The sequence below is a fragment of the Gekko japonicus genome, unplaced genomic scaffold (genome assembly GCF_001447785.1).
Source record: "Gekko japonicus isolate JY-2015 unplaced genomic scaffold, Gekko_japonicus_V1.1 scaffold665, whole genome shotgun sequence".
NCBI classification, from domain to species: Eukaryota; Metazoa; Chordata; class Lepidosauria; order Squamata; family Gekkonidae; genus Gekko; species Gekko japonicus.
In genome coordinates this window covers 554,431-566,949 of record NW_015170294.1, presented here as the reverse complement: position 1 = coordinate 566,949, position 12,519 = coordinate 554,431, and the positions used below count along the sequence as shown (strand labels likewise).

At 37.5% G+C, this 12,519-nt stretch overlaps 1 protein-coding gene across 1 annotated transcript in view; it reads right to left on the bottom strand.

Moving 5' to 3' along the window:
• The window catches only part of ASCC3 (activating signal cointegrator 1 complex subunit 3), a 409,581-nt gene that overhangs the window by 108,664 nt on the left and 288,398 nt on the right, over window positions 1–12,519 (bottom strand). The window contains exons 30-33 of the mRNA XM_015417908.1: window positions 5,226–5,363; window positions 5,003–5,123; window positions 4,151–4,283; window positions 2,981–3,106 (exon numbers count right to left, since the gene is read on the bottom strand). Coding sequence (XP_015273394.1) covers window positions 2,981–3,106; window positions 4,151–4,283; window positions 5,003–5,123; window positions 5,226–5,363 — 518 coding nt within the window. The remainder of the gene's footprint in view (window positions 1–2,980; window positions 3,107–4,150; window positions 4,284–5,002; window positions 5,124–5,225; window positions 5,364–12,519) is intronic.

Sequence of the window (12,519 nt, the reverse complement as noted above, 5' to 3'; positions counted from 1 at the left end):
CACTCCATCATGCGGCCTGCAGTTCAGCATCTTAACCACTTGAGCCACCGCAGCACCTTTCAATTAAACCCCAAAATTAAAGAACATATAATCTGTGCTCAAGCAAGTGGTCAGTGTAAGCTTGAATACACATTGTTTCCTCTAAGAACATTACAATTTTATTGTTCCTGGTAGAGAAAGCAAATAATTAAATACTTAATCTACCTAGTTTTGGATCATAACTTTAAATTTACTAAGACAAAAATTCAAAATTTAAATATTAAACATTAATTTACTTGTTGAAAAAAGTGCTAAGGCAGCTGTGCAATTTTTCTTTTAATTGAACACTAAATATAGGGACTCCAATCGGGAAAAGTTAGTTGTCTTTAAAGTCCATTAAAAATCAAGGGAACAGCTTAGTAGTAGCTAGACCAAGCAGCTCTTTGAATGCAAGACAGTATGTATGTATTATGTATTTAAAATAGTTATAAACCTGCCTTTCTTCTGACAAATTAGTACTGAAAGTGTATAACACGCAGAGATAAAATACAATAAATAACACATACGTTCAAACATACATTCAAACAACACTAAAATCATAATATTGAAATAATACCAACAATAATACCAACACAAAGCATTTCTCTTTTTTGTCCAGACTTCTTTTATGGTCAAGACTATTATATGAAATAACTCCATATAAAAAGTTTGAGTAACTGGTAAAATAAAGTAATTTACACTTAATTTATATATGGGATGGATTACCAATTAGTACACAATTAACTAACTATTGAACAAGCAAAGGATTTTCCCTGTAATGCACACTAATATAATGATGGCTTGATGTTATCATAATATGCAACTCTTTCTTCTCACTAAACAATGACGTGAGATGGGGGTGGGGAATTGCAGTGAATGATGTCACACTACACCTTATCACCAGGAAAAGGGAAGAACATGGACATATTTCCATAAATACTAAGGACACTGTCACTATATCTGACATCATTAAAACAATAACAGGGCTTTGAGAGAACTCAAGGGCTTTTATCTGGCTATTATATCAACAAATTTGATCCATACACAGAAGCAAGGATTTTCATAAGGACTAGGGATAAATCAAAGAACTTCATGTACTGATGGAATTTTGGCTGATGACAAGAAGAGGTTTTTTAATATATATATATATATATATTATATATGAATCATGTTGTTAATCACGACCCCTATTTGTAAAGTGGGTGTCATGATGATGGAAATGCTGGCAGCCAAAACAGGCAAAGAACAAATTTTGCCATGTCCTCTGAGCCACAGGGACTGAGAAATGCATAGAGGAACTGAATTCATGCTGTCATCAAATGAAGCATGCAGATGAACACTCATCAACTGGGTATGGGAATTAATCTGAAGGGGGAAAAATAGCTTTTTTCTTAATTATTTCCAGCCCATTTAGAAGAATGAGCCTTAAAGAATACTTGCCTCTGAGTGCATTATCTGAACCAAACTCACCCCTCCCACTAGTCCTTTAAACCAGACAGACAAAGGGCTAAATCGAGTATATAGCTGAATCTATCTCCTTGTTCACTAAGGCAATAGTATTTCTTATCATCCAAGAATAGATTACATTAAAAGAATTAAATATCCTACATCCTTGGTGTGGCAATCATCCCCCAAAGTCCCACCTCTCCTCCAGGGCTCTGAACCAATCCTTGTGATTTTGGTGTCATGCAAATCCAAGTGATTGCCAGCCAATCAGAGCCCATGGAACTCCACAGGATGGATGAGAGTAAACCAGTTTCATTTTAAGAAAGGGAGAGAATATTTTCCCCCTCAGTCAGGGGATTATGTGGCTCTGGATAAGAATGTCAGTTTAGCTAGACTTTTATTTGGCTTTTAAGTAGGGTTTGGGGTTGGCTTATGGAAAAAGTTGTTTTAGGAGATAAGCATTCTATTAAGGGCCTGACATTCATAACAGGTTCTATGGACAGGAGCTCTCTGTGTTAAAAGAGTAACCCTGAACCTAGAGAGGATCCTGTCTGTATAGAAACAGGTTCTAGTGAAACCATGTAAGTTCAGGTAACCTTTCTGGATAAAAGGGAATCAAATATCCTCTCAGAGATTGTTTACATTAATTGAGGCTCAGCTACAAAGTGGTTACTCTCACTGGGGAAAGCTTGTAACCTATTGGGGTGAAGTTGCGAAATAGTTCAGTTTATATATGGAAACGTTTCCACACAAGAGCTTTACTCTGTTCAAGACTATTTTCTGTTAATGAAGCTTTGTTGTTCATCTCCATCTGTCTCTTACCTGTTCAGTCAAATATCTATGAAAAAACAATTTCTACTTACCTCATAATAAATACCGCCTTGGTGCAGCAGGTTCCCAAATAAGAGATCTTTAGGGAGCACATTACTTACACACTACCAAGCCTTTAATCAAAGCTTGTGCCCCCTTGTTACTTGATTGTGGGTGATTGGGGTTTAAAGAATCCACAGGAGAGGCCAGAATGGGGGATTAGACATACTTGTGTCAAGCGGGCAGCTGCCTCAGAGTCCTCCCTCTTGTCCCCACCACCTGTAACTGCTACGTTTGGACATACATTCAATTTGGGCCCATGGGTCTTGATTCAGCAAATACTATAAGCACAGAAGGCTGCTTCCATGTGTAAATCTCTTTAGTTGGATTAAGCAAGTGTGAATAGAAGGGTGGAGGATAAAAAGTAGGAGACAGTTCTCTCTCTTTGCCCTCTTGTTTAAAAAATAAAAAAATGAGAGTAAGATACACACACTAAAATATTTTGTGGATGTCTTTTTCATTTCTGTAGATATACAACATGAGTTACAACATTACCAATTATACACTTGTAATTATACAAGTCCCATTATATAGAAAGGGGGGGGGGGAGATTTTTGGCTAGCATGTATGTAGCTGGACAGGGATTTGGATTAAAGACTTCAAGAATCACTTCTCTGTCAACCACAACAATATTCAAACAACCCACCTAGGATTCATGATAAGACGACGGAAGAAGTAGGTCCATGTGATGTAATCCATTGCATCTTGTTTTGAAGATATAGTTCCAGCCGCAATTTCAGCATTTAAGTGATCTGATAGCACTTCCAGTAAACTAATAAGAAGGAGTAAGAAGGGAAATTGGACCAGTTGACTTACAATAAATTGCATTAAATTTATGATCCTATTAGGTACACAAAGCTTTAAATTTGATATAAAAGATAATTATTCTTTTAACATCTTGCCACAGATATAAAAACTGATTCCACAGAACACTAAAACGTCTAAAAAGTACCATTTGGGAAGCATTACCACTTACTACAAGTCACTGTACCTGCAGATACAACATTAACCAATTCCACTTTCCGTGGCAACAAGTCTCAGAGTGGCAACAGCTATGCTTTCTTAGTCAGAGAACTGCCAAGGATGTAAAGGCTAGTCCCAAGTTGAAATGGTGCTAAAGGACCAGAAGAAAGGAAAGAAAGAAGCCACTAAGCACCTGGATAAATTAAAAGAGAAAGTTGCTTGGGAATAACATTGTTTTTTGAGAGAGAAGAAGAGAGAGATTGGATTTATACCCCACTCTTCACTACCCGAAAGAGTCTCAGAGTGGCTTACAATTTCCTTTCCCTTCCCCTCTCCACAACAGACACCCTGTGAGATAGGCGGGGCTGAGAGAGCTCTTTTGAGAACTGCTCATGAGAGAACAGCTCTGAAAGAACTTATGACTGACCCAAGGTCACACCAGAAGCTGCATGTGGAGGAGTGGGGAATCAAACTCAGTTCTCCCAGATTAGAGTCAGCACTCCTAAACAGTACACCAAACTTTTGTTGCTGTTAGTCTTTCTACTCTCCTGCCTACTGGTCCAAGACCTTCTCGGGCACCGGGGATGGGAAAGGAGGTCAGCTCTTACAACAAACAAAACTTATCCCTGCTACACACATATATAAGGCTTTCATAGAAGGATTTATTTAGTAGTATAATACAGGAATATAAATGGATAATACAGAAGTTCGTCTGGAGCCAGGAAGATGGAATGGAATCTGGACTATATGAAGACAGTTCAAGGTTCAGGTTTTGGCAGTTCAAAAGAATGTGGTTCCTTAGTGAATCATGTTTCTTCATAATTATCAAAATAGTGAATTTTTCTTTCTTTACCTTGATTCAACTGGGAAAGGTTCATAAAGGAATTTCTTGTAGAAATCTTTCTTGATATCATGAACTAGAATCACTGCTTTGCCTTGGTCATCAAACTGAGGTCTTCCAGCACGTCCCATCATCTGTAGAACATCTACAAAAGTCAATTATTACACTGTTAGGTGTGCACATTCATGGTTACCCAAATTCAGTATTTTCAAGCAAAGCAAATTTTTACAATGCTGTTATACTTGTAGCAGTTTGAATTTTGGTATTATTGTGTTGAACAATCCTGTCAAATTCCACATTTGATTGGCACAAGAATGTCTGGGATCTTCTGGTGATGGAGAAGTTAATATGGCAGCATGGCCATCAAAACTTGAGTTTCTTCACAATGTGTTATCCATAATTAAGCTATGTGAATGACTTATTCCTCCGCCAATATCAAGTGTGTTTCATTCTTTCATTCAGAAAGCTTCTAAGATGCATTTACACAAAAATAAAAGAAATACTCAAAGGCAGTTTACATGCAATGAATCTGACATTACAGATGCTATCTGCAAGCAGTGGTGCTCTTCTCCAGTGCCAGGAGACTTTAGGTCCTGGCAGTGGCAGAAGACACTTTGTGCCAGAAGAAAGCATCATTGAATATATCCATAAGATCCAAGCCATCATTTAAAAACAAAACAAAACAAAACAAAAAAAAACACCGTCTCTCTACTACAACGTTAGTTACCACTTAAGATAACTGAACAAAATGTAAGAAGCTCAACTTTTTTTCTTTTTGTACACAGGAGTATTTAAAAATATCTTTTGAACTGCAGAGGTGTAATATGTATTCCTTTTACATAAATCTATGATTTGTGCCAATACCTGTAATTGGATAATCCACGTATCGCCTTGTTTTTCCATCATAATATTCCGTTCCTTTTACAATCACTAAATGTGCTGGAAAGTTGACACCCCAAGCTAATGTGCTAGTTGCAATAAGGACCTGAAGAAAGCAAACAATAGATGGCAGAGTAGGTATGGCACAAGCTGAGTTTTAAAAAAGGAATAAAATTTCAGACTGATATTATGAACAGAACAAACATACTTGAATCTTGCAATTCACAAACAACTCCTCAACAGTTTTTCTGTCTCGCTCATGCAACCCCGCATGGTGGATGCCTATTCCAAAGGCCAGCGTTAATTTGAGATTAGACTCCCTGACTGTTGCTATGATGTCATTCATCTGTAACACAAAAAGAGTGCAAGAAAATGTATTAAATTCCCCCCCGCAGAATACTTCAGTTATGCAAGAATGTAATTTTTAAAAAGGTTATTACTCATCCACAGTATACCAGGCACCATCTTTTATGGCCAGAAGAAAAGACCACAACAAACAAGGAAACTAAACGCATATAAGAAAGTATGAAAGTTGAAACAAATATAAACATCTTTATGATACATTTATATGTTATTCAAACTGAAAAGACTAACTAATCTTTATTGTGGTTTGTATCTTAAAGACCTCAAAAACAATGTTTATATTTAATGTCTCACTTCAAGATTTCAAAAGCATTTTCAGACTAACTACTTGCCTATTGTGGACCTGACCCCAAATAATATACACTTAGGTCCATGTGCTCAGAGGCTTGTACATGGCTTCCTTCTGAAAACCACTGCCCATCTCGATGCTACATGAAAAGCTGCTTCTGAAACTTGAGAAACCTGGAGAAATATTGTCTGGTGTGGCACAAGGAACTGCTGTCCAGGAAAAAAGTGAAAAGAGTACACAGAAAGCTGCTGTTGTCTTTTTCCCCCTTTTGACAGATATTAGGGATGTGATCTGAGAAAAATTCATTATAATTTTGGATCCAGAAGGAAAACTTTTACCATGATTGTTGATTTTGGGGTAGGCCATTACCTGTTTGAAATTCAAATCCATGCTTTTTTTTGGAGTTTTTTTTTTTTTTAAATTTTTTGGGACCAATTATTTTTAATGGTACCAATCTGAAGATCTGGGGCAGCTGTTTTTAAACACAATGGCACCAGATTTGCACAGAATTTAGCCCTCCTTGTAATCTAAAGACCTCTGAAGTTTTAAGCAAAATGGACAAAGGAGTTTGATTTTTACAGACCCACCTGCCTCTCAGAACAGGAATACTCCCCCCCCCACTGATTCCTGGGTGGAGGATGGTGGTGGCCTGGCAGGAGAGCCTGCCACCAGCATTTAGACATGGTGACCCAATAGACATTGTATACTTGGACTTTCAAAAGGCTTTTGACATGGTACCTCATCAAAAACTCCTGAGTAAACTCTCTGCTGAATGGCATCCCTGCGGGACTTGTTACAGTTCCACAGGGCTTTAAGTGTTCCGCCAGCACACCAAGGACAGCAATGGTTTTTAATAGCAATAAGTCAATTAGTTGCCTCCTCACTTCCCCACTCGGCATCAGGGGTCAAATTCATTCTGTGGCATCATATAGGTTTATACTTTTATGAATTCTGTATATCATCGGTATGTTTTTTTAATAACTTTTGTATTTCATATCTGTAACTATATTAGTAGATTGTTTTTAATGTTCCTTGATATAAATGGCTGTACACCACTCTAAGCCCGCTTTGCGCGAAGGGTGGTATAAAAATAATAATAAGAATAAGAAGGGTTCTCTTATGGATTAAAAACTGGTTAAATGACAGGAAACAAAGAGTAGGAATAAATGGACAGTTCTCCCAATGGAGGGAAGTAAGCAGTGGGGTCCCACAAGGATCAGTATTGGGGCCAGAGTGGTTTAATTTATTCATGAATGATCAGGAACTAGGGGTGAATAGTGTAGTAGCCAAGTTTGTAGATAACACAAAATTATTCAGGATGGTAACTGTGGTAGCTGACTGTGAAGAGCTCCAAGAGGACCTCCACAAACTGGGTGGGTGGGTGACAATGTGGCAAATTAAGTTCAATGGTGGTAAGTGTAAAGTGATGCGTACTGGGACAAAAAAAATCTCAACTTCAAGTATTGGCTAATGGAATCTGAACTTGCTGAGGGGGGAAAAATCTTGAAGTTGTAGTGGATAGTTCAATGAAGGTGTTAACCCAGCAGTGAAAATGGCATACTTTAATTTAGGGATTATTAGGAAAAGGATTGAGAATAAAATGACTGATATTGTAATGCCCTGTGAAGATCTATGGTGAAGCCTCATTTAGAATTCTGTGTACAGATCTGGTCACTATATCTCCAAAAGGACACTGCAGAGCTGGAAAAAGTACAGAGGAGAGCAACCAGGATGATTAGGGGGCTGGAGTATCTCTGTGAGGAAAGGCTGAAGAGTCTGGGACTTTTCAATTTAGAAAAGAGACAACTAAGTGGGGACATGATAAGAGGTTTATAAAATTATGCATGGGGTGGTGAGAGTTGAGAAAGAGAACTTTTCCTCCCTCTCCCAAAATACTAGAACTTAAAGGCATCCAATGAAGTTGATGGGCAGTAGGTTCAGGATGGACAAAGGGATTATCCTACTTTATACAGTGATTAAAATGTGGAATTTGCTGTCAGAGGATGTAGTGCTGGCCACAGAAATAAATAGCATTAAAAGGAGACTAGATAGATTCATGGAGGATAAGTATTTTGTTGTTGTTGTTCAGTCGCACAGTCGAGTCCGACTCTTCGCGACCCCATGGACAATCTCCCGCCAGGCTCTCCTGTCTTCCGCCGTCCTCCGAAGTTGGCTCAATTTCAATGGCTATTAGCCATGGTGACTGAGGGGAACTTCCACATTCAGATGCACTAAGCCTCTGAATCCCAGAGCCAGGAGGCAACATCTGGAGAAGGCCTCAGCCTCTGTGGCCTGTTGCTGGCCCTCCAGAGGAGCTGTTTGGTCACTGTATGAGACCAGATGCTGGACTAGGTGGACCACTGGTCTGATCCAGCACTGCTCTTATGTTCTTTTGTTCATTGGCTTTTTAATGGAATCTTATAGCGTGACCATTTCCCCCCTTTCTGCTAAAAACCTTACTTGTTGTGGTCCACTTTTTACTTTCACAAAGTAAGGAAGTCTTCCTTTGCAGAAAACCTCTCCTGCAATCTTTGAAAATAGTTCAATTTCCTCCCCAAAATAAAAACCATGTAAGTGTGATTGCATGTGATGACTCAATAATCCAATTGCTATGTCTTCAATCTGGGCATCCACTGTAGCAGTATCTTAATTAGCAATTGGTATTTAATTAGTATTTTGGTAAATTAATTGGTAAATTGGTATTTAAGGAATTCATGGAGGAACAGGTGGCGGCAAAGAGCTGGGGCACAGAGATCTGAGGGCTAAGCTACATGATATATTTGTTTCTGAGCTGTCTCTGGGTTCACTGCTTTGATGAAAGTCACACATCAGCTCCAAGAACATTACTTTAAAAGCCACAGAAGCTGATTTTGCTGATGAAAGGCATCACAGTTGGAAGAGGGTGCTCCTGCTTCCCCCCAGCCTTTTCCCTGTTCCTACAGAACTGCCAGTGAGACATTATTTGCATAATTTTGGAGCTGTACATGAAGTAATCCAAGCAATCAAAGCTCCATACAGACTGCTCTATGGAAATTCCTTTTCTGGAGTTTGTCTCCAAAGGTGATTGGGTGGGGCCAATCATCTCCTGATTCCTTGCTAGGATGTGATTGGAAGGAAGAAATGCCATTTCCTGGGAAAACAAGAGAATAAAATAAAAACAAGATGCCTGCTGCTGATGGTCCCAAGTATGAAAAAAAAACTATTGATTTTTCTGGGTATGTGTGTTTTTTGCAGTGCCTAAGAATCCTCAATGTGTGTTACCACTCCAGAAAATCATGATAATGAAACAAAACAGAGATTGTATATATTTTTGGCTCAGGGATTTTGGAATACAGACCCCTAACTGATATATTCAAAGAATACCGACAAATATGTTGGGTTGGATGTTAGGGAGCCATTCTACTAACAATGGTGCTTTCTGCCGACTCAAGGAGCCTTCTGCTGATGTTCTGTTGGAAAGTAACACCTTAACGGAATACAACCACAAGCTCCAATACAGAATTAGAAACCTACACCTTTCATATGTATCTAAGGAGCACATATATTTTAAAAAGTCACAGAAATCTGGGAAATTATATCTCACATCTTGCCAACAAATATTATATTTGGAGCATAGTACTCTTAAACTTGCAAATGAAAGAAAACTATATTGCTTAACATATGATACTCCAGAAATTAATGTCACTTGATAATATATCTATTCAAATTTAGACTTATTTCTCAATTCAACATCATTATATGCCATAGCGATCACATGGTAATGACAACTAATGGAAGCACAATTCAGTTTGCTAAAGTTCTGCTGAGGTTGTGGTGAGGCTCAGTTTATATGATCTAAGGGAGGCTTCTAGATTTAGTCCTCTCTCAGGACAAAGATAAATGCTGCTACCCAAATGTTCATGACAGGTATCGTAAATTAACTGGGGGGAAAAACTGCTGTGCACACAACCAGAATGTAGATTGGAAGCATAAGGAAACTGTATACTTACAAAAATGTATGACTGTGAAAGAAAAGGAGAACAACAACAACAACAAAAAGGAGTACAGAGGAACAATAAAAATTTAACTTCCTTAATACAAACTTTAAAGGATGTGATGATATCCCCCTTCCTTCAGACGGAGAATTTATAATTGAATTTTCATAAATCTATTTATGGAGAAGTCTGAATGAAAAAACAGCTACATGAGTGTGTTTTTAAAAAATTAAATCATACATGGTTTAAAATTCTGATTATATGCCCATTGTTTTTAAAATCAGATGAGAACCAAAGCCTGTTGTGTTATATTGGCAATGGGATACTTTCATAATGTAGTCTAATTTTCAAACAATCTTTTAAGTCAGGAAGAATCATCATTAACAAAAGCACTGAGATATACGAACTGACACATTTTGTTCTGTTAATAAATAAAATACAAATTTCTTCAGGAGAAAAACTAAAATTTTCAGAAGAAAAACTAAATTAAGAATGTATTGTTACTGCATTATTTTAACTATTATAATATTGCCTAATGTTAACTGTGATTATAATGAGACAACAATGCACATTACTGCTGCATTAAAATTTCCTTCCCTTCGTTACTTTACCTTGCACAATCTGTGGGAGTACAGTGAGATAATGCTATTTATTCAATCCTTAACACCAATAAAATGTACTGATCTTAAGTCTCAGTGAAAAAGGTAGGCTATGAATGAAGTACATATATATAAACAATTAAAAAATTACTTTTCTAAAATAACTGGGATTAAATTACGTGTCCATAATGTTTAAAGCCAGTCAGAATGTTTATTTTGCACAGGCGGCTTTCTAATGCTAATTGTCTTTGTTACCAAATTTCATGCATACAGCACCCCACTTCACTCACACACACACACATACACACTGCTGGGCATTTATTTAGAAAGGATATTCTTAATGTTTACTGTGATAGTGTTGTTATCCCCCCACCCATCTGTCCACTGACTTGTACTACAACAGTGTCCTGTGGAGATGTTAGTCATACTTGCAAAGCTGTGTAATTTAACACAGTAAAACTAAAGGACCCTTAGCAGGAGAGCTGGCGTATGCACTGCTATCCTGTCATTCTAGCAGCAGGGAATCTTAGCAGTTTCTAGAAGACCCCCCTCGCTTTCACATAAATTAATGCTATAAAACAGAAATTATTTTACCCACAAGCATATTCTAGGCTTCAAATGTTTTACAAAAAAAAGTCTTCCCTTTACCCTATTTTTGAATAAATATTATAGTCAAAATAAATCAAGATAAAAATAGGAAGTTGCCAAAAGGGAGATTTTGGGGCCAGCTGCAATGGGAATAATTCCACTGAAATCAAGAGGAAAACACTAGGGTAAGATGTTTGTGAGCTACTCACCTCAAGTATGAAGAACAATTTAATAGTTTTCTAGGCTCATTCAGGAAAACAATGTCAAAAGAAAGCAATGCACATATATTAGCATGCCCACTTAATAGGTCTTTTAAAAGCATGAATAAGTATTACTATGAAGAATCTGGCCCACTCTAAATAAACTTATTCAACTTGTTGCGTTTTTATGTGTGGTAGAAGCTTCATTTTCATATGTAGTTTTAATTAGGTGCATATTTTATAACATATGTGTTTGAAAGCTGAACCGAGGAGATTTGTAACAAAATAAAATAGAAACAGTGTCAAAAAATGAAAACAATTGCATGGGGCAGAAATATAACAAAATCAGACATGTTTTTAGAAACTAATAAGTAGCCATTTCCCAGTGCTCTTATGCACATATAAAATTTTCATTAATTTAACATTAATACAATTGTTTTGTTGTATTCAAAAATTTATTATACTTAAAAAGCTTTTGTAGAAAGACAGAATTCCATTTAAGAAGATACATTACCCTGTGTCTGAAATTCATTCCAGTCAGAGTATAATTCAGCAAGCTGATGACAATGCTGGCTCCAAAAGAAAGGAGAAGACCAGATTGGACAAGAATGAGCTAACAGATTGTGCAGCCCAATTCTGTCCCTTTGAGTGTGATATATTGTTTCAAGATGCTAAAACCTCATACTTTCTCAAAGCATATCTGCTGCACTGGTTTTCCCATTTCGCAGAATCCTCATTATTAGTACTCTGTACCCTTTTTCAAAGCACATCAGACTCAGACCATATGCCACTGCACAACGCTCATTGATTGTCTGAAATGCCCAGTGAAGAAAGATGTGTTGAACAAAAGAATCACAAAAGTTATGAAGTCTTAAAACAAAATATAATTACGTAGCTCACATCTGGTACAGATGTTAAATGAAGTCAAAGTGCTGCTGTGTTAAGGTGGAAATGGCTTTTTTTTACAACAAAAGAACAACATTACAGAAGGAAGCTGTACTGCAAATGCTGACAAAGAACCTTTCTGCCAATCCAGCCCCCACATAATGAATTGGCATAGCTCTTGGTATGCCACATTCAAAGCTTTTAGAGTGAGTGTTGAACTTAGTGGAAGACCTGGATTCAAAGACTTGCTTACGTGAGAAGCTCAATGGGTGACCCTTGACCAGTTGCTGTTTCTCAGTTGAACATACCTCACACAGTTATTATGAGAATAAATGAGGGAGAAGGCTATATATCAGTGATGGCGAACCTTTTAGAGACCGAGTGCCCAAACTGCGACCCAAAACCCACTTATTTATCGCAAAGTGCCAACACAGCAATTTAACCTGAATTTTACTTTACTTTTAAAAAAACAACGCATACATTAACTTAAGATGATCCAAACAAAGTAGCAATCCCAAATGCTTTCAGTTACTTAAAATTATTTGGCAGAGAATTCGACACTTTAATGATGGTCTGGGCCTGGCTGGGGCGATGGCACGCGTGC